We start from the raw sequence: 22354 nt of genomic DNA on the forward strand, positions 1-22354 counted from the left end.
GATTTAAATTCAAGTTTTAGCCAATAGCATAGTACTAGAGAAATTCCCCAAAGAAAAACCACCGGGGTCCAAAATCCAACTTTGCAGTGCCGGGTTGGATGATGCCAGGAGAGTGGGGTTTCCCGTTTCCAGCAACAGGAATGCAAGATGCTGCTGTATCGTCAACATTTTACGCTAGCTGCAGTGGCAGCCGGAGAGGGGGCTGCTTCTGCTTGCGTAGTTGCGTCTGAGCACAGCTGAGCGCCTGAGCCTGACCTGATGTACTCTACCGTGTGGTTGAGCAGAGCCGCGCTGCAGCTTTCCTTAAACAAACATTTTTACCGTACCCCGCTCTTTATTCTGCCCCCAACGCCCCTCCTCCTCCTCCTCTGCCCTGGTCTGTGCTGTGACCTCCCTCGCCTTCGCCTCACGCGGTCACACCCTCACCTCACCGCCTCGGCGCCCAACAGGAGCCAGCCAGGAGGGACAGAGAGCGAGAGGAAAGACAGCAGCCAAAGTTGGAGGAGACCCAAGGCAGACGGCACCCAGGCGACCAGGCAGTCGCAAAGCAAAGGAAAGGAGGGAGCTTTGCTGGGCCGAGTGGCTCACCGCCTGAGCCGGGCATTTGGGCGTCCCACCTCCACCCCGCGCGGGAGCGATAAGAGAGAGAGAGAGAGGGAGAGAGAGGGGAGAAAAAGCGCCGCCTCATCACGGTCGCTCGCCTGCTCGGCCTCTTCTTCTCCCTCCCCTTCCTGTCTCTGCGTCGCGTTGCGGTTGTGCGCACCTGGTCGTTCTCGGTTTCCTCTCCAGCCGTCCTCTCGGTCTCGGCTCCCTTTTTCTTCCCGGCCGCTCTTGGCATCTTGCTCTCCGGCCTCTTCCCTGCCGCGCTCGCCCTTCTTGCGCATTGCTCCTCTGTTCGTTCCCCGCCGGGCCGCTCCTCAGCGCGGCCGCTTCGCGTCCCCTTGATTCCACTTTCCACCCACCGCCTTGTATGCGTCCGGCGCGGCGGCGGCGGTTGGTGCTGTGACTGTGATTGGTTCGCGGCGGGGCGAGGGATTCCGTCAGGCCTCAGGAGCCGCCGGCATTGTGCATGGCGGGTGAGGAGGACAGCTCCGGCTCCGCGGCGCAGCGCCCGGCGCCGCCGCTACCGCAGCAGATACGGGTGGTGCGCTGCCCCAAGTGCGACAAGCTCCTGCCGGAGCTGCCCAATTACTCCGTCTACGTCTGCGGCGGTTGCGGCGCCACGCTCCAAGGTTGGTGCTCACCTTTTTCGTCTGCAATCACTCCCTTCCCTACTACTTCTCTCCTGTTCTTATTGGGGCATCCTTGTCTTTGTAGTGGTACCTTTTTCTTCTGAGCTCTACCCATTCCACCTGCATTTTTGTTGCATTAGATCAGCAAGCTGATTTCGCGCTAATCATCAATTCATCTGCCACAATGTGAGATTCTTGTTGACAAACACATGATTAATTTTTGAAATGGGCTCTGGGCGGTTTCCTGGGACGCGGATATGACCAGCTCGTTTCGTCCTCTTCTGAGTTCCGAAAGATTCCATTTTTCTCTCGCATGTTTCCTTACGCAATCTTGTTAGTGTCTCTTTTCTTTTGCTCCCCATTCTTGTCGAATGCTCGTTTCCTTCTTTTAGCCCTCATCTTGTTGTATTCGCAACTTCCTCCGGATTTGGCGTCCATCCTGCCACACTTGGTACGATGGCGTATTGGCATTTACTACACACTAAAAAACTGCTGCTGTCTTTGGTGAACCCAACTCTTTTTTTGCAGTAATTTTGCGACAAACCTTGTTTCTTAACAGCCTGCCGTCAAAATTTCAGTACCCAAATAACTGGAGTTCGTAGGAATTTCTCCTCCATCCATCCCCATCCCCGCCTCCCTATTGTTTTTTTTATCAAAATTACAAAAGTTATCTTGTGGGACATTCCGCTTGGTACAAGTTTCTGTTGATTATTTTTTAATGTCTTGAACATGAAGGGTACCTTGTTTAGAATTCGGTGGATCGTATCACTTTTATTACTCAGAGCATGGACCATTTCTGGGGAGTATCTCGGCTTTTGTGGTTCCCAAACTGAAAAAGCTTAAACCCACTGAATTTTCTTGACCTTCACTGTGATTGTCATTTCTACATATTTCTTTGGACACAGAAAATGGCTGTGGCTGGCAACAGGGATGGTCTAATTTCTTGTTTCAAAAAATCTCCGTCATTTTAAAATATGAAAAATGATTGGAACCAACTATTTAAACGTGTTCACGTGCAATTCTGTATTCCCTCTTCATTTTTTTTGTTAACATTCGCCACTGTTTGGTGTTGCACAAATGTGACCTTAGGATTCAGTGTTGATGGACAAAGTTTGTTATGGAGGTGGTTGTAAGTTTGTGCAAATTCTTGGATCCTCGATTACTCGTTCTTTGCTTTCAAGACGTGTTCTTTAGTTTCAAAAAAAAATGACGTGTTCTTTGTAAATGTTCCGTTATTTCCAATGATTAGCTGAATGTTTCTGTTATGTCCATTCTCATGGTCACTTTTTTTTTTCCCATTAACCATTTACAGCAAAGAAGAACTCGGGATCTGATGCTTCTTCAGATACTGAGCATGTGAAGTACCTTGAAGTACTTGAGAGTTTACCAGATAAGAAAGGAGCAGCATCTGAAGCTAGTTGTGCTGTTCTAGAAGCAGACACCAATACAATCGAAGCTAGGCCAGAAGAGAGATTTGTACCCAACAGAATGGTGGCGGCTGCACATAGCCAATCTGGATTCAGTTTCGATGATAAACAAACTACTTGCACACCCAGCTGCAGCATGAAGCTTGAACCTGCACTCAGAGATGACAGCAGGGAAGTTCGGGAGGCAAAATACCGCCGCATTCGTCATGAGGACAAAGGAGAAGCAAAGCAGTCAGCGAGGGTAAGAGACAGATCACCAAGGCCTGTGGTTAACAGCATCCCTTCTAATGCTTACCCTGTAGAAGGGCCATTTGAGTGTCATATGAAACCGGCATTCATATTTGCTAACGGTGAGAAGGGCCATCTGAGTGACAGGAATTCAGATGGTCCTAGCACCAGAGTCAGTGGCCTTGAGAAAGACCGAACTGAGCTTCTGCGGATGCTTGATGAGTTGCGGGACCAGGTACAGAGATCCTGTGAGATTGCTGACAAGTCAAGTGTGAATGCTTCGGCAAATAGAATGGTGGATTCTGCAAGCTCCTACAATCCTCATGAGCGTCTGAGTCGATTGCGGTATGGTTCACCTCAGTTGCAACGGAATGGTTCTCAGCGCTCACCTTCTTTGAATGGGCAAGTGCCTGTTGTTCCTCCTGCTTATCCTTCAGTACCTGTACAGCAAGATCTCCATGGATATGGAGAATCGGTTGCACACATGGGAGCTCCTAGCTACCCAGCCGCTCCATATCCATGGAGAAACTTTGATAATTATTTCCATGGACAGTATGATCCTGACCCTCTGATCTCTTATCACCATGATGGCTTCTACCATCAGCCTGCTTGCTCTTGTTTACATTGTTACCATCGTGAATTCTTACCTGTGCATGGGGCTCCACTGGGTTTCAACCATCGCAGGGCACCGTATCTTATGAACAATCCTAGCTTGTACCCTGTAGAAGGCCCAGTTGTGTTTGGTGCACAGAACTACAATTCGCGAGGTATGAATGGTATGATGCAACGCAATCACATGAGGGCCACCCTGAGTAAAAAACCTGCACAGACTTGTGAACCAATTGTCAATGGAGCCCCTTTTACCATATGCTACAATTGCTATGAAGTACTGCAGCTTCCCAAGAATTCTCTCTTGTTGGGAAAAGATGAGTATAAGCTACGTTGTGGGTCATGCTCACATGCAATCTTGGTCAGACTTGATGGAAGCAGGCTTGATGTTTCAGCACCTACACCAGTTTCACACTTATCACCTGGAAGTAAAAATTGTTCCAACAATGGCCAAGGAAGCAATGGACAAAATGTTGATGAGAGACTTCTTCCATCTTATAGTTTTTCTGTAGGCAGTCATTGCTCTCAAGAAAAAGATTTACCATCGAATTCAAGTGAAGCAGACAAAATGCAATGCATATCATCTTCTGTGAGCATTTCTGAGGATGAAAATAGCCCAACTAGATCGAACTCACAGAAGAACTCCTCTGGTTCTAGAGACCTTCCTCCTGATGCTGAAGTGGTTATCCGTGTTCCAAGTTTACCTCTTCGTGATCATTTTGGATATTCTCCATCAGAGAGGGTGGTTGATGGGTCAGGCAAAGGAAGCAGAAGTACCCGGTCTGAACATGAAAAGGGTGTGTTAACTGAAAGTTTTAAGCCAAACAAAGTGAGAGATGTACCTGTAGCAAGCGTGCTACACCCGTTGGATGACGAGTATGATGATCCTGAGTACAGTCAAGATCCAGGTGATGGGGCACAATATGTTGACCACCCGAGGGCCACAAAATCGGGCGATTCCTTTTTCTCCAGCCTGATAAAGAAGAGTTTTAAAATTAGCGGTGGAATGGGCAATGGCAGAGCAAAGGTTTTCATCAATGGCTATCCCATTTCTGACCGTGCTGTCAGGAAGGCGGAGAAGATTGCTGGACCAATCTATCCGGGTGAATACTGGTACGATTTGCGCCTTCTGTATGCATTTGATTTTTGAGTTTCCTGGTAACATTGTAGTTCTGCTCTAGGGTTCTGCAGTGATCTTTAGCTGGAATGTTACTTGACATTTTATTCTTGTATCCTCTAGGTATGACTACGGTGCTGGATTCTGGGGTGTTATGGGACAGCCCTGCCTTGGCATGATACCCGTAAGAGAGCTTATACTTGAACTTTTGTGTTATCGCACCCTAGTCATATCTTGATCAAAGCTTTTAACCTGGTGTCCTTGTTGCAGCCATATATTGCAGAATTTAACTATCCTATGCCTAAGAACTGTGCTGGTGGAAATACTGGTGTGTTCATCAACGGCCGAGAACTTCACCAGAAGGACTTGGATTTACTTGTGGGTCGAGGGCTTCCCGATTCTCCTGATAGATCATACAGAGTTGAGATTTCTGGTAAAGTATCCGACGAAGTATCTGGTGAAGAGCTTTATTGCCTTGGCAAACTTGCACCAACGTAAGTACCTTAAAGAAGCTTCAGATTCTTCAATTTTTGTTTGCTTTGGAGGTCCCTTCTTGTGTAAGCGAGCACTGTTCAATTATCTCGCAAAGCTGCATCACTGCATGTGCTATTTGCTCATACCCAGTCGATTACTCTTTTGACTTAATCGACACTTGTTTCATAGATCATCTAGTTGGAGTAACAAAATAAGCAAGTACAGGGGTTCTTGACCCCTATTTGAGCTATAAAAATTCATAAACATGATGCTCAGTCTAGGTCTGAGTATATTTGATCAAATTCATATTTTATAATTGCTATTGGAAAACAGGGTGGAGAAGATGAATCGCGGGTTTGGGATGCGAGTCCCAAGGATCATTCAGTGAAATTGGTTCACACCGAGAAGCAGAGACTCTGAAATTTGTCTGCCGCCATGCCTTTGTGGTGTAGATTGCTAATGTAACCCTCTGCCTGGAATCGTTGCATCTGTCGTAGAGGTGGTTTTGATCGAGCGTGTCATGGTGTGACCATGTAATTTTGTCTGTGGATTGTTGAAGCTTCTCAATGCAAGTTTTCTATTGTGTATGTAGTCTATGAACTCCCTTATCATCTAAAAAAAATGTAGTCTATGAACTTTACTGCTCCTGTTAGTGTCTGTGAACTTGGGCTTGGGCCAATTCTAGTGCGAGCTGCTAAATGTGCTTTTAGTTCTGCGTTAATGGCCCAAGCATGGATACGTCCTTTTTCTTGGGCCCAAGCCCAGTTGGTTGTACAGCAGGCTGCAGCTGCAAGGCTGCAAGGCCATTGCGTGCAGGCCAGCCCCAGGCACTTACTTCCACGGCCTGTTTTATTTAGGGTGCCGTTGGTCCACGCGGTTGGACGAATTGGTAAATTCAGTTGGGTTATTACAGCAGGGCTGGAATTGTACATGTTTCCATGGAATGATGGAATTGGATAACAACCCTCGGGTGGGCCAAATTCTTATTTGATGCATGTGTGTTGGTACTGTTACCGACACAACGTGAAGCCCCTTGTTTAGGGAGGGCGATGGGCGTGTGGGGCGGGGTGGGTGTGAGTCGGACAGAGTGGCGTAGCGGCGTCCTCGCTGTGGGCGGTGGGAGAGGTGGGGCAGACGGCCTAGGGTTTGAGATTGGGGAAATCTCCAACATCCTCCAACTCTAGAGGGATGGTTGGGGTGGCGAGCAGCCCGACACTGGTGGCGGTTGCAAGGGCCTTGTTCGTTTCGTTGAAATTTGGCTGCTGTTGATGCTGATTTGTTATGAGAGAAAAACATTGTTCCTTTGCTGAAAAACAGTGTTGAAGTAGTGTTGAAAAACATGGTGAAGCAGTGATCGGGTGAGGTGCGGCCGAACGGGCGGCGGAGGACATCCCGTTGGGCGTAGTCGGCGGCAGAGGCGAGAGTCGCGACAAGGTGTCCGATCAGGATCAGTGAAGGGCGAGGAAGGTTGGGCGGGGGTTGGTGGCAGGGCGGTGACCGATGAGGTCGCCGGCGGACCTGGGCGGTGCCTGAGGTGGCGGAGGGAGGAGATAGATGGGTGCGGACAGTGGAGGAAAAAAACTATGCGCCAACCTTCGTGACGCACACACCGATGAGATTCGCCATATGGGAATGGGATCCCTCGCTGGGGCATCCTCCCCGAAAGTCTCGACAACCCCGTGCACAAAACGCCGGCAAGATCCAATCATCCCCATCCATTTCAGATTTCCAGTGAACCAGACGATGGGCTCTGCCCATTCTCATCGCACACCGCAACGTTAGGGAATTCAAAACAGGAAATATACAGGGCCTTGTTTAGATTGAGGTTAGGAATCAGTATTTGACACTGTAGTACTTTCGTTTGTATTTGACAATTATTGTCCAATCATGGCCTAACTAGGCTCAAAAGATTCGTCTCGTAATTTACAATCAAACTGTGTAATTAGTTTTTTTTATCTACATTTAATACTCCATACATGTGTCCAAAGATTTGATGTGCAAGGCCCAGGATCAAATACGGAATGCAATCACTAGTAGGCATGCCATGCACCTTCCTGGCAGCTTCCCTCCGCCTCTGGCCAGCGACCCAGTCGGCTAGCCGTTGCACGCGCCCCCACGCGCCGACGTCACGCGTCGTTCAAATTTCAAAAATTCCGACCGTTAGATGCTCCCGCTCCCCTTCTGCTCCTATATAAACAAGTCAAACAAATCGGAGACCAGGTCACCGACCACACACCACCTCCGCCTCGTCGACGCCGCCGACTCGGTCTCCCTCTCCGGCTCCAAACCCCATCCATGGCCACCGCTGCCGCAGGGAGCAAGAGGGGCGGCGCCCGGGGCCGCAAGGCGCTCGTGGCCGTGCTCGACAACGAGGCCAACATCTCCGCCGGGAAGGCCGCCCAGGCCGCCGACGTCTCGGCCTCCTCCGCGCAGAAGAAGGCGAAGCGGGCGCCGGCAAGGAGCGGCAAGGCCAAGGCCGCCGCCGCGGCGCCGGCGGTCGTCGACGACGTCGCCGAGCTGCAGGCGATGCTGGAGCGGCTGCGGCTGGAGAAGGAGAAGGCGGAGGAGATGGTGAGGGAGCGGGACGAGGTCATCCGGAAGAAGGAGGAGGAGATCGAGACCAGGGACAAGGAGCAGGGGCGCCTCCAGGCCGAGCTCAGGAAGGTGCAGCGCGCCAAGGAGTTCAAGCCCACCGTGGTACGTTCAGATTCAGATCTCTCCGCTTCGGTTCAGGACCTCATCGGGGTTCTCTGCGTTCGAATTCGTCCGATCGATTGATGGTCTGATATGGTTTCTTGTGCAGAGCTTCCCCCTCGTCAAGTCGTTGCTGGAGAAAGACCAGGACGCAGACGACAAGGGCAAGAAGAAGAAGGGTAAGGGCAAGACCGGCCCCGAGAGGAAGAAGCCGTGCCCGGCGTACGTGCTCTGGCTCAAGGACCAGTGGACCGAGGTGAGATTAATAACAGCCCCAAATCTTCCTTGTGATTTTCCCACCAGGCGTTTGACGAATCGTGTTGCCCATGCCGTTTCCAGATCAAGGAGGAGAACCCCGAGGCCGACTTCAAGGAGGTGTCCAGCACGCTGGGCGCCAAGTGGAAGGCGCTAAGCGCCGAGGAGAAGCAGCCCTACGAGGAGCGGTACCGGCAGGAGAAGGAGGCCTACCTGCAGGTGGTCGGCCAGGAGAAGCGCGAGGCCGAGGCGATGAAGCTTCTCGAGGAGCAGCAGATGCAGTGGACCGCCAAGGAGCTGCTGGATCAGTACCTCAAGTTCAGGCAGGAGGCCGAGGAGGGTGACTGCAACAAGGGGAAGAGGAAGAACAGCAAGAAGGACAAGGACCCCTCTAAGCCCAAGCAGCCCATGTCGGCCTACTTTGTGTTCTCGCAGGAGAGGCGCGCCGCGCTGGTCGCGGAGAAGAAGAACGTACCTGAGGTGATGGGTTTGCTCAGTTATAACATCTCTATCGTGTCGATGCGTGCTCATTTGTGCTGATGTGACATTATGTATGTTCTTGTAGATTGGCAAGATCACCGGGGAAGAGTGGAAGAACATGACAGAAACTCAGAAGGCTCCCTATGAGAAGGTTGCGAGGAAGCAGAAGGAAGAGTACCACAAGCAGATGGAGGTGTACAAGCAGAAGAAGATTGAGGTGTGAAAACTGTACAGAATGTGTTTCTACTATTTATCTTTTTGGGGGTACTGAAAGATAATTGTCTAATGTGGAGCTTGTGATTTGTATCAGGAAGCTGCGAACCTTGAGAAGGAAGAGGAGGAGCATAAGAAAATCATGAAGCAAGAGGCTCTCCAGCTCCTCAAGAAGAAGGAAAAGGCAGATAATATCATCAAGGTATCTTGAAGATCCACTTGCCTGTCTACAGAACAATTTTTCGAAGAAAAAACAATTGCATACAAGCCATGCTGATTTTAACCACTGATTTTTGAACAGAAAACCAAAGAAAAGCGCCAGAAGAAGCAGGAGAACGCTGATCCCAACCGGCCCAAGAGGCCAGCCTCTTCCTTCCTTCTTTTCAGGTTTAGCACAAATTCCATTTGTGGTACCGATTGCTGTAACATGATATCGTTGTGGACTGAATCACCTTAATTTCTGTAATTTTCAGCAAGGAAGCGAGGAAACAGCTGCTCCAGGAACGCCCGGGCATCAATAACTCAACCCTGAACGCGCTCATCTCGGTGAAGTGGAAGGAGCTGAGCGGTGAGGAAAGGCAGGCCTGGAATGCAAAGGCCGCGCCTGCCATGGCTGCATACAAGAAGGAGATGGAGGAGTACACCAAGGCTCAAAGCTCATCTGATTGACAGAATAACTAATTCCTGCGAGCGAACTTTGATTATAAGGATTCTCATCTCTGAATCCTGGTTTGGTAGATGACTTTGTGTGATCGTTAGCTTTTCGTCACCTTAGTTGCATAGTTGCAATCGGTTTAATAAACTTCAGCATTTGTTAGTAATAAACTTCACCTTAGTTGCATAGTTGCAATATGGTTGACACAAATTGAGTAATCTCGGCAAGTTTCGTAAGAGTTGTTTCAGTTCTGAAATTTGGCTCACAATTTACCAAGCTCAACTGATGACTAACATGAGTGAGACTCTTTTATATCAATAATATTTTTAGCTGAAATGAACCCCCAGTTTCTGGTGGCTCAGTTCAGTTAACCTATGGGGTGGTGTTCAACGGAAACCAGCTAATGCGGGCAGCGAAGGGAAGTTCATATTTGCCACCTCTACTCAGCCGGCATCATGTAGACAAGATAGCTGGGTCTGTTTGGCATGAAATGTTTTCATCACCAAAATTATCAAATAGTTACTATGATGGCTGAAACACAGGGTGATGGGATTGGAAGCTCGTTTGACAGTTGAATCTTTTATGTTGCAAACAAAATAAATTAGTGTGGCACAAAACTCAACAACCCTTTCTTGAAATCCTGCTTTGTTCAGCGCTCACGAGCCATTCAATCTAGTGCTGGTCCACTCATGACATGACAAGCAGATGAATCTGCATCCATCCAATTCGAACGGCCAAGGCCGGAGCAGCTCATCTGGCCGAGGTAGAGAGGCCGCCGGCCAATCATCGACCGACTGCCATGCATGTATTACATATGCAGTGACATAAATAGAACGCCATGACGACACACTGCTGTGCTAACACGAATCATAAGTACTACGTCGAAAATGATTCTACTTCTCCTCTTTAGTTCTCCAAAAGTGCACTGTACAAAAAAAAAAGATTCCTTGTCACATCAAACTTGCGGTACATGCATGGAGTACTAAATGTAGACGAAATAAAAAACTAATTATACAGTTTGCTTTAACTTTGCGAGACGAATCTTTTGAGCCTAATTAGTCAATGTTTGGACAATAATTCACAAATACAAACGAAATGCTACAATGGAGAATCGTGCACTATACAAAGTTTGCAGAACTAAACGCGCCCTCAGTATACTCGTGCTCTACATGTGTACCTTTCCCCTCATATTAAGGAATTAAAAACATGGGAGAAAAAGTTAAATACATCTGATAACGACAAGGTACTATACTTTAATTGGGAAACCTGGACTCATTGCAAAAAAAAGTACATATAAAAAAGAGGAATGCTATCCAACACTCGAGTGTTGGAACACTCGATTTTTTTCTTCTCTTGTCTTCCTCTCATCTTCCCAATTCCAGCGGGCTTAAAAGGGGCTCAGGGGCTTCTTAATAAAAATACACGTGAAGTGTTCTAAAAATAAGAAGGGGCTTGGGGGAGGCCGACCAGGTGGTGGAGAAGGCAGCAGGGCGACTGTTAGGATTCCGGCAGTGTAGAAGGCGGCCGGGCTAGGTTGGGGAGGGGGCGCCCATGGCCATGATGAGGTCGGGGGGGGGGGGGGGGGGGGGGGGGGGGAGAAGGAGGCCGTTGTGGGCGCGGTAGGTCTTGCTAGAGCTCCAAAGCCGCGGCTGTGGTGGCGGAGCTCCGCCGAGACCCTACCGTGCCGCGGCGGGGAGCTGGGAAGCAGCAGAGCATCGGGAGGAGGAGGAAGACGTGAAGAAAAAATCAGGTGTTGGGAGAGCAAAAAACGCTCAAGTACTGTATAGACAACCGAAAAAACCTTGGTTTACAGGGGAAGACAACCCTCGAGCATTCTGCTTAAGGCAGAAGACCTCTCACGTAAACCGTTCGTATACAACGGCATCGTTGCCCTATGAGTGGGCCAGTCCTTTGACCTGTGCTTTGGAACATGGGATAACTGAGGATTTTTTTACCTCCGCCCGACAAAACGTGCCCTCATAGAGGATCAAACTCATGCTTTGGAACATGTAAGGAAAACGGACCCTAGACCCATTTACTTTGGATTTTGGTCTTTGATGACCAACACAACCAAATTGGACTAATGAATTTGTAGGTAATTGTTTTGTAGTTCAATAGGATGCAAGACGTGGCTTGGACGAAGGTGACATGGTGATCCCACCATCAATACCATAAGCAAGACTCTAGAAGCACAATAGAAGACCCAAGATATCAAACAAAGTCCAAGTACGAAGATAGAAACCAAGCCGGACGCAAGATCACGAAGAAACGAGCTCACATAGGTGACCAGACGTAGCACCAGACGCTGGTGGCATAGCGACCGGACGCTCCGATTAGTGGCTCGGCAACAGCAACAGCGACCGGACTCTGAGTACTGGAAGTGACCGAACGCACTGATGGTACTATTCATCATCCCGGCAACACACTCAGTACTGACCGGACACTGGCGGCAAATCGACCAGACGCAGGAACTGCAACGTTCGATCGAGTATAGAGAGGTTCTAGAGCGGCGAAATTACGACCGGACGCGTCCGGTGGCATGTGACCAGACGCCATCAGCGTCCGATCAGTTGACCGCGCGTCCTAATGGTCGGGACGACTGGATGCGTCCGGTCAGGACGAAAGCAGCGTCCGGTTAGTAGCAGAAAAACGGGATTTCGTCCCCAACGACTACTTTCTCAGTGGGGCTTATAAATAGACCTCGCAACCGGCCATTTGAAATAAGTGGAGCTAAGGAAACATACCAAGGGTGTTGATACACCATTTTAGTGATCTCCACTTGCATAGTGTTTAGTGATTCATTAGGTGATTAGCGTAGGTATTTTGCGAAGTGCTTAGGTTGATTTGACCACCGCTTATGCTCTTGCTCTAGGTTTAGGCCTAGTGTTTAGTGAGGCTTGCATATCTCTTACCACTTGGTGCTTGAGCACACCATTGTTGTACATCAGAGGGCTTGTAGTCTTGCGAGATCACATCAACCGCATTTGTGGTGTGGCCGCCACCGTGTACCGGAGGGAACAAGGTCCGTGGCCTTTCAACTGGAAGCTTGATAGTAAAGACAGCGGGGAGCGGTCTGGGAGAGGATTGCCAGAAGGCACACCGGAGACCCACTTGTGCGTGGGGAAGGCCTGGAACTATCCATAGAGTTACCCGACTGTCGACAGATTATCGTCGGCAGTCCACCGAGGGGTATCCCATGATGGTAGATTTGTCGGTGGGGATGCGCGTAATCAGGAACCGGATGGTGACACAAGGCGCAGAGACAACGATTTAGACAGGTTCGGGCCGTCTGATCGACGTAATACCCTACGTCCTGTGTCTTTGGTGTATTGTATTGAATACATGATATTGAGTAGAGAACCCCTGCCTCTCCTTATATACTCTAGAGGGGCAGGGTTACAAGTAAAGTATCCTATTTGGTACTATACAATGTCTTGCGGTGCACGCCGAGCAGCGCCGTGCACGCCTTGATCTTATGGGCCGGGCCACCTCCGATGGTGCGGCCCATGTCTTGGGGGCCATACCCCCACAGTTAGTCCCCGAGCCTGATAGTAGGTGATGCAGTCACGTGGTGCCAGGGTCATAAAGTAGAAGACCAGCCGAGCAGGCAGCCAGTCCCCGGGCGTAGCCTCAAGATGAGAACAAGCACATTCACCGCAAGGTGAAGTGTGCCCACTTAGTCCCCGAGCCTGTTGGAAGATGAAGAATGAATCTTGTAGCAGGGTCAAAGAAGTCTGAAAGCTTGCCGACGTCATCTGACATGCGTGTACAGACGTGCTGCCCAAGATCAGCACCCCGATCCAAACAACATGGAGCAGCTTGATAGCACACCGACAAGACGTAGCAAGATCCGAGCAGCAAGGGAGTCCCCGACGTCGCTGGCGATGACCGAGCACCGAGGAGCGAGGAGTCCCCGGCGTCGCTGGCGATGTCCGAGCACCGAGGAGCGAGGAGTCCCCGGCGTCGCTGGCGATGACCGAGCACCGAGGAGTCCCTGGCGTCGCTGGCGATGTCCAAGCACCGAGGAGCGTGGAGTCCCCGGTGTCGCTGGCGATGACCGAGCACTGAGGAGCGAGGAGTCCCCGGCGTCGTTGGCGATGACCGAGCACCGAGGAGCGAGGAGTCCCTAGCATCGCTGGTGATGTCCGAGCACCGAGGAGTCCTCGGCGTAGGTGGCGACCGAGCACCGAGGAGCGAGGAGTCCCCGGCGTCGCTGGCGATGTCCGAGCACCGAGGAGCGTGGAGTCCCCGGCGTCGCTGGCGATGTCCGAGCATCGAGGAGCGAGGAGTCACTGGCATCGCTGGCGATGACCGAGCACCGAGGAGCGAGGAGCGAGGTGTCCCCGACGTCGCTGGCGATGACCGAGCACCGAGGAGCGAGGAGTCCCCGGCGTAGGCGGCGATGTCCGAGCACCGAGGAGTCCTCGGCGTAGGCGGCGACCGAGCACCGAGGAGCGAGGAGTCCCCGGCGTCACTGGTGATGTCCGAGCACCGAGGAGCATGGTGTCCCTGGCGTCGCTGGCGATGACCGAGCACCGAGGAGCGAGGAGTCCCCGGCGTCGCTGGCGATGTCCAAGCACCGAGGAGCGTGGAGTCCCCGGTGTTGCTGGCGATGACCGAGCACCGAGGAGCGAGGAGTCCTCAGCATCGCTGGCGATGACCGAGCACCGAGGAGCGAGGAGTCCCTAGCATCGCTGGTGATGTCCGAGCACCGAGGAGTCCTCGGCGTAGGTGGCGACCGAGCACCGAGGAGCGAGGAGTCCCCGGCGTCGCTGGCGATGTCCGAGCACCAAGGAGCGTGGAGTCCCCGACGTCGCTGACGATGTCCGAGCATCGAGGAGCGAGGAGTCACCGGCGTCGCTGGTGATGACCGAGCACCGAGGAGCGAGGAGTGTGGTGTCCCCGACGTCGCTAGCGATGACCGAGCACCGAGGAGCGAGGAGTCCCCGGCGTAGGCGGCAATGTCTGAGCACCAAGGAGTCCTCGGCGTAGGCGGCGACCGAGCACCGAGGAGTGAGGAGTCCTCGGCATCACTAGCGATGTCCGAGCACCGAGGAGCGTGGTGTCCCCAATGTCGCTGGCGATGACCGAGCACCGAGGAGCGAGGAGTCCCTAGCGTCGCTGGCGATGTCCGAGCACCGAGGAGTGTGGAGTCCCCGGCGTCGCTGGTGATGACCGAGCACCGGGGAGTCCTCAGCGTAGACGGTGATGTCCGAGCACCGAGGAGAGGAGTCCCCGGCGTAGGCGGTGATGACCGAACACCAAGGAGTCCCCGGCATCGCTGGCGATGACCGAGCATCGAGGAGCGAGGAGTCCCCGGCATCACTGGCGATGACGGCGTAGGCGGCGATGTCCGAGCACCAAGGAGCGAGGAGTCCTCGGCGTCGCTGGCGATGACCAAGCACCGAGGAGTCCCTGGCGTAGGCGATGATGACCAAGCGCCGAGGAACAAGGAGCGAGGAGCCCTTGGCATAGGCGGCGATGACCGAGCATCGAGGAGCGAGGAGTCCCCAGCGTCACTGGCGATGACCGAGCACTGAGGAGCGAGGAGTCCCCGGCGTCGCTGATGATGATGGCATAGGCGGCAATGTCCGAGCACCGAGGAGCGAGGAGTCCCCGGCATCATTGGCGATGACCGAGCAATGAGGAGCGATGAGTCCCTAGCGTAGGTGGCGATGACCGAGCGCTGAGGAGCGAGGAGCGAGGAGTCCTCGGCGTAGGCGGTGATGACCGACCATCGAGGAGCAAGGAGTCCCCAGCGTCGCTGGCGATGACCGAGCACTGAGGAGCGAGGAGTCCCCGGCGTCACTGGTGATGATGGCGTAGGCGGCGATGTCTGAGCACCGACGTAGCTGACGACGTCCGTGCGGTGAAGTGTGCCCACTTAGTCCTCGAGCACGAAGAATCCGAGCGCTGAGGAGTAACCGGCGTAGCTGGCGATGAAGCACAAACAGTCTGCTAGAATGGATTGTCACCTTGAGGTGGTAGACTTGAGTGTTTGAAGAGTCACTCGTGATAGCGTGAAACCCATTAAGAATTCCGATAAACCCACAAAGAGTGAAGAAAAAGAAATTCATTTCAATGCTAGAGCTAAAAATTGCTTGTTTGAATCATTTAGCATGGATGTGTTTAATCAAGTGTTCACTTTAAATACGGCACATGAAATTTGGTTAAAACTCCAAGAGCTCCATGATGGCACAACTAATGTCCATGAGCAAAAACATTGTCTAGCTAAACAAAATTATGATTCCTTTGAAATGAATGATGATGAGCTTGTTCGTGATATGTATTCTTGTTTGAATCTAATTATCAATGAGCTTTATTCAATAGGATTAACAAAGCTAGATCACGCGGACATCATGAGGAAGATCATCTCTATGCTACCACAAAATAAATATGCAAGCATCATCACCATCCTTCACAACATGGAGGACTTGAGCACCATGACCCCGGCCATAGTCATCGGCAAGATAGTGTCATTTTAAAATATCATGCAAGATGGGTCAAGAAGAAGCCTCTTCATCAAGCAAAGGCAAAGCTCTCACATGTAATGAGAAAAAGAAGATGAAGGGCAAGCAAGTTGTGACAAGCTCAAGCTCAAGCTCCTCAAGTGAAGATGAAGACGATGAGAATGATGATGATGATGATTCAAGTGATGATGATCAATTTTCCTCCTCCACCTTCGACCTTGATGAAGAATCAATCAAACTTATCAATAAGGTGGAGAAGATGATCCAAAGGCTCAATGTCAAGGGTGTGCCTATCCAAATTTAAGATTTCATTTTCACTAATCAAAGAAATGAGCAAAGGAAGAAAGGATGCTATGGATGCGGTGAGTTAGGACGCTTTGTAGAAGTTTGTCCAAACAAGCCCACACCCAAGACAAAGAAGAAGGCGTGCAAGGACAAAGCCCTCACATCAATAAAGTCATGGGATGATTCTTCAAGTAAAGAAGAAGACCACCACAAGAGGCGCGGGCAAAAGCACTCATCATCAGGCACTTCACGTATGTGCCTTATGGCACGAGGTAACAAAGAGCCTATCCCTAGTGATAGTGACAATAATAGTGATAGTGGTGATGAGCTACCTTCTTATGATGAAATTGTGCAAGAAAATCTTAACTTTACTAAAATTTGCACTAGTCAACAAAAGAAGCTTGAAAAATTAAAAGAAAAACTAGATAGCTCACAACAAGCTTATGCTACTTTGCTTGAACAATATGAAACTTTTGCCAATCTTAATTTGGAGCTATCTACCAAAATTGAGCAACTTGAGACTAGTGCAAACACAAATAATTGCACAATCAATGATGAGCAACTTGTAAAGAAAAATGAAAAATTAAAGAAAAAGTTAGCTCGCTCACAAGATGCTTATAAAAGTTTGCTTGCTAAAATGAAAACTATGTACAAACATTGTGATGAGCTAACTAATAAAGTTGTTAATCTTGAAGCCGTCGGTACAACCCCCACCGAGGCACCTAAAAAGGAAGGTTCAATTTTTGACATGCCCGAAAAGGATGGCTCTACTTCTTGTAATGATTTATGTTTAGACTCATCCTTATGCAACCAAGTTTGTATTGAGAAAGTTGTTGTAGATACATGTACGTAAGAGGTTGCAATGGAGAATGAGCAACTTAAGCAAGAAGTGACTCGCCTCACCAAGGACTTGACTCATGTGAAAGACAAAACAAAGCAAGCGCAACTTCATCAAGATAACACCGTCAAGGGAGTGAAGAAGCTTGATGAAGGATAAACCGTGGTTTGCTACGTATGTCACAAGGAAGGCCACAAGTCCTATGAGTGCAAGGCGAAGAATGGGAGAGGAGCTAAGAAGAAAGACAAAAAGAAAACAAGCAAGTTCTCCAACACTTACACCAACAAGGTGAACAAGAAGGCCTCCACACCTTATCTCTTGAAGAAGAAGAAAAATGACAAGGTGGTGGCCATCAAGGTGAACAAGCAAGCCAACATAGGGGCCAAACGTATTTGGGTGCCAAAGGAGATCATTTTCAATATGAAGAGCACCAAGAAGGTTTGGATCCCGAAAAGGAAGTGAGAAGTCCTATGGACCTTGGGGAATTTGGAGACTTGGCAGAGTATGGGTGCATTTCATGGGATGCATCATATTGGATCATGACAATTGCCAAGTGGGTTAGTGAACACTATGGACCCAAATTCCCCTTCCCATGTTAGGTAACTAGATTTAATTTCTTGCAATTTCAAGTGGCATCTAGTTCCTTTTCACGCCTAGGTTTGCATTTGCATGTTAATCCTTTGTCTTGCATACACTAGGTATATCTTATGGTAGGCTTGCTCTGTTTCACTCTTAACCCTTGGAGCAAACCTACATGGTTTAATTTGTTTAGGAGCACGACACATAGCTTGTTTTACAACTGTTCATCTAATATGTGCCAAAGTCTAAATTTTAAATAATCTCTTCCGAATATTACTTTCAAAAATGATTGTCACATTCATGTGATGTCATCTTTCAAGTGGTATTTTTTATTCTAAAATTAATGTGCATGTCTCCTACAAGTATTCCATACTTGTGTGCACAAATTTAGGGGGAGGTTACTGATGAGGACATGACCTCCATACATATGACCATTCTTGGAGAACCATATGGAGACCAAGGAGATCAGCGAGGGTGTCCTAACCAAGAAGGAGGCCCGAAGCTCATCCGGTTCGAGTCCCTAAGGTGGAGACCCAAATCAAGTCGAGTCCGGCTCGGGCTCCAGGACCAGTCTGCCTTAAACTGGTCACCCATAATGTATCTGGACTCCGTTTTTGATGATCCACATATGCATGGAAAGCTAATTTGATAAGGAAGCCAATCCAAGTGGTTTCACATCAAAAGACCTTCGTAATCAATGGGAATCGTCGAAACAAGTCAGCGTCTAGAATCTGCCAGGGTGCTATGACACCGTCTTTTGGTCCGTTGGACCGTGTATCGTGTTTGGACCCATTAGGAGGCGCGTCCAGGGGGTGACACCCAAGACTCTATAAATAGCAGCCGTCTCTCTCCTTAGGGTTTGGGTTTTGTTTAGTTCTTGATTTTCTCGTAAAATAGATGTCGTTTTGCTGCAACTATCGCCGCCAAGGCCGCTTGCTGTGAACCAGGACCCAGTTCTTGATCTTGTTCGCCTGTGGCGATTAGTCTTTTCGAATAAAGACTTGAACTCTTTCTCATTATTATAAGCCTCATATTTATTTGCAATTTCAGATTGCGTTCATCCCGTTCTTGCTTGTGTTCTCGATTCGCTTGTAGGAAAGCCTTCTCGGTGAGGTCAATTGCGTTCGCGTGGTTGATAACCAACGGAGCAGTGGTGTAACGGTTGCGGGGGTCCGAATCAGTATTGGTTCTAAGCCTAGATCGTGAACGTCGAGTCTCCACCAATCGACACTATCATACCTTTCGGAAGATCGGGCCTAGTCTATATCAAGTGGTATCAGAGCCCTTATTGCCCGTTAGGTATAACTTTGTTTTCCCCTTTAAATTGTAACTATTTTTGCATTACCTATAGTCCACAAAAAGCCAAAAAAATATACATCATCACATATTTCCTGTCCTATAGCCTCATTGTGCCGTGTAATTTCGTCTCTGTTTTGCGTTGTTGAGTTTATGTTCTAGGTCAAGTTCTGGTTGCTGGTTTTAGATCGTTTTTAGTCCAATTTGTGTTTTCCCCTTTGTTTTTTATCATAATCCATGAACATCTCTTGAGTTTCCTTTGTATCCATCAAACCCTAGTCCACGCCATCTAATTTTCTACACTTGTCTTCACTGTTTCCATCAAATCATTATTGCCGTGACCAATTTTACGCGCATTGTTCCCGTTTTGTCCTCTAATTCGGAGTGTGTTCGTAAAACTGGTCTAGTTTTCGCATACGAACTTGGATTTCGACGTTCCATATATCAAAATCGATCAAATTTTTTTTTCAAATCTGTCCATCCCTGTTGTATTAGGGTCGGAGATTTTTATTTTGGTCAAAAAGTTGTCACAAGGTCCTCTTTTCGTGGTCATAAGGTTTTTGTCGATTTCGAGCACGTCTTCTAAAAATTCCACAGGCCACGTCTTTCACTTGTTTAAGCTCATATATTTCTGTGGTTACTTCTTTTGTGCTCCTAAGTAAAGAAAAAATATCAAAAAAAGAAAAAGAAAAAGTGAAAATTTCCCAAAAAAACAACGACAGCCCAAAAATAGAGAAAAAAGAGAGGAGCAAAAGAGGAACAATATCTAGAGGAGCACATAGAGAGCTCCATTTGAGCTGTGTTTGCGTGTGCTGATTTCTACCTTGTTCTTAATCATATTCTTGCTGTTCACATCACTTGATACATCTAGTACTTGGAACGTGAGTAGGCCAGCAACTAAGACAAGTACTTGGGATACTTATTTAGCTTTGCTATTCAGTTGCGAATTTTGCTATTCCTTGCTACTATATTATACCTGTCCAAGCTTCACTTTCTTCTAACCAAGTACATGTTCGCCTTGCAATTGTTACACTCAAGCTACAATGGTATCACAGTCACCGACCGATTGCATCGCCTGTTACTTTGGTAAGAACACTTATATGACCATGGTAAGATGCTTGAGAGTGTGTGACTTTACTCCTTGACCACATCCTATAGTAGTTCATAGGAAAATACATACTTGTGTGTTTTGTTGTTTGATTCTAATAATGACAGGTTGTTCATAGCCATCGACTTATGATGGTATAGGTGCTGATGAGTACATGGAATGAGAAATTGCCATAGATAACATATTTGCTACTCGCTTTATGTGTCCAAGGAGGAAGGTAAAAAATGCATTTAGTGTTTTGCGACATTCTACTTTATCTTGGTGGGAGTCTTTAGATCCTTCTGATAAACCTCAAACTTGGAATGACATGAAAGATCTTATGAGAGAAAATTTTGTTAATCCATCTCTTGTAATTAATTCAAATGATGAGGTGCATCAACTAGATCAATCTCTTGTTATTTCTCCTGCTATGCCTAACCTTTTGCAGGATAATGTACAAAAGAGCGAGGATGACGTGATAGAAAATGAGATGCTCACAGTCTTATGTGACAATTAAGAACCATCAACTATTACTCATGCTGAACATGAGAGCAAAGGTAAAGCCCACGATGCTAAACTCATGGAAGGTGAGAGTTCTTTTGATGTGCTGAATTTTTCCACCAATCATGCTATGATAAAGTAAATTTTAGTTGATCCTTCGCTTGATTTACCTTTGTCACAAGATGATTTGCTTGATGTTTTTTGTGACGAAGATGACTTGCATGATGATATTTATGTTATACCCATGCAATCATTGAAGAATGATCATGCTATATGTGTGCTGAAATCGAGCACATGTGCTAAAAATAGACTTGTTATTCATAATGCTAGTAAAGTTGACGAGCCAAAATTGTTGTCTTCTTTAAATACTTTGGGTTACATTGAATTTGATGTTTCGTGTAATCTTAGTTCTTTAGAGGAGAAACTTTATGCATATGTTGATTTACCATAGTTCTCTAGACATACATATCATGTTTTTGGTAAATATAACAACCAAGGGCAATATTTGATACAATGAGTTTACATTTGTACAAATCCAAATTCTCCTTTTATTATCCAAAGTAATGATCAACTAGAGGATAGTAAAATCAACACTGTTGTTATGCCATATTCCTCTAGTTTTGCTTTTCGAATACAAGTGGAATCCAAAGAAAGGGAGCATATGTTTCTTGTTAGTACTAATCTTTTGCAGGATAGTATTGGCAAAGATCGTGTGTATTTCAATCGAGCAGACTACATGTCTGTAGGACAAGACATGATACAAACCTAGACATGTGGTCATATTCTTTCTCACAACATTGTCCATTTTCATTATTTTGGAAACCTCGATTGTCCTCATGTTGTGTAGGATCGACTTCAAATAAAATCGACGCCGAGGATGGCTTTTCATCAAGAAAGGGAGGATGATGAGGACATGACCTCCATACATATGACCATGCTTGGAGAACCATATGGAGACCAAGGAGATCAGCGAGGGTGTCCTAACCGAGAAGAAGGCCCAAAGCTCATCCGGTTCGAGTCCCCAAGGTGGCGACCCAAATCAAGTCGAGTCCGGCTCGGGCTCCAGGACCAGTCTGCCTTAAACTGGTCACCCAGGACGCATCCGAACTCCGTTTTTGATGATCCACATATGGATGGAAAGCTAATTTGAGAAGGAAGCCAATCCAAGTGGTTTCACGTCAAAAGACCTTCGGAATCAACGGGAATCATCGACACAAGTTAGCGTCCAGAATCTACCAGGGTGCTATGACACTGTCTTTTGATCCGTTGGAGCGTGTATCATGTTTGGGCCCATTAGGGGGCGCATCTAGGGGGGTGACGCCCAATACTCTATAAATAGCAGCCGTCGCTCTCCTTAGGGTTTGAGTTTTGTTTAGTTCTTGATTTCCTCGTGAAACAGACGTCGTTTTGCTGCAACTGTCGCCGCCAAGGCCGCTTGCTGTGAACCAGGGCCCCAGTTCTTGATCTTGTTCGCCTGTGGCGATTAGTCCTTTCGAATAAAGACTTGAACTCTTTCTCGTTATCATAAGCCTCATATTTATTTGCAATTTCAGATTGCGTTCATCCCGTTGTTGCTTGTGTTCTCGATTCGCTTGCAGGAAAGCCTTCTCGGCGAGGTCAATCGTGTTCGCGTGGTTGATAACCAACGGAGCAGTGGTGTAACGGTTGCGGGGGTCCAAATTAGTATTGGTTCGAAGCCTAGATTGTGAACGTCGAGTCTCCACCAATCGACGCTATCATACATTTCGGAAGATCGGGCCTAGTCTACATCAGTTACTCTACAAGTTGGATGCTTTGAGACTAACACCTTTTCAAGCTTATCATGTGTGTAGTAGTCTCATTGCAAGGAAAATGGAGTCCCCGGAGTTAGGCATCATATTTCCAATTGGTATCAAATTGGTTTTCACATGTGGT

At 48.3% G+C, this 22354-nt stretch overlaps 2 protein-coding genes across 2 annotated transcripts; both read left to right on the forward strand.

Moving 5' to 3' along the window:
* Positions 1–509: 509 nt before the first annotated feature.
* Positions 510–5704, forward strand: LOC136471616 (protein ENHANCED DISEASE RESISTANCE 4-like). Its single transcript, XM_066469365.1, has 5 exons — positions 510–1232; positions 2545–4609; positions 4737–4797; positions 4884–5107; positions 5421–5704. The coding sequence occupies exons 1-5, from the start codon at positions 1070–1072 to the stop codon at positions 5473–5475; spliced, it is 2568 nt and encodes an 855-aa protein (XP_066325462.1). The 5' UTR covers positions 510–1069; the 3' UTR covers positions 5476–5704.
* Positions 5705–7314: 1610 nt separating this feature from the next.
* On the forward strand, positions 7315–9554 carry LOC136471617 (high mobility group B protein 6-like). The gene is made up of 7 exons (XM_066469366.1): positions 7315–7784; positions 7891–8037; positions 8121–8516; positions 8602–8733; positions 8827–8931; positions 9031–9116; positions 9203–9554. Exons 1-7 carry the CDS (start codon positions 7383–7385, stop codon positions 9396–9398), a joined length of 1464 nt encoding a protein of 487 aa, XP_066325463.1. The 5' UTR covers positions 7315–7382; the 3' UTR covers positions 9399–9554.
* The last annotated feature ends 12800 nt before the right edge of the window (positions 9555–22354 follow it).

This window comes from Miscanthus floridulus, chromosome 8, assembly GCF_019320115.1.
Source record: "Miscanthus floridulus cultivar M001 chromosome 8, ASM1932011v1, whole genome shotgun sequence".
In the NCBI taxonomy this organism is placed as follows: Eukaryota; Viridiplantae; Streptophyta; class Magnoliopsida; order Poales; family Poaceae; genus Miscanthus; species Miscanthus floridulus.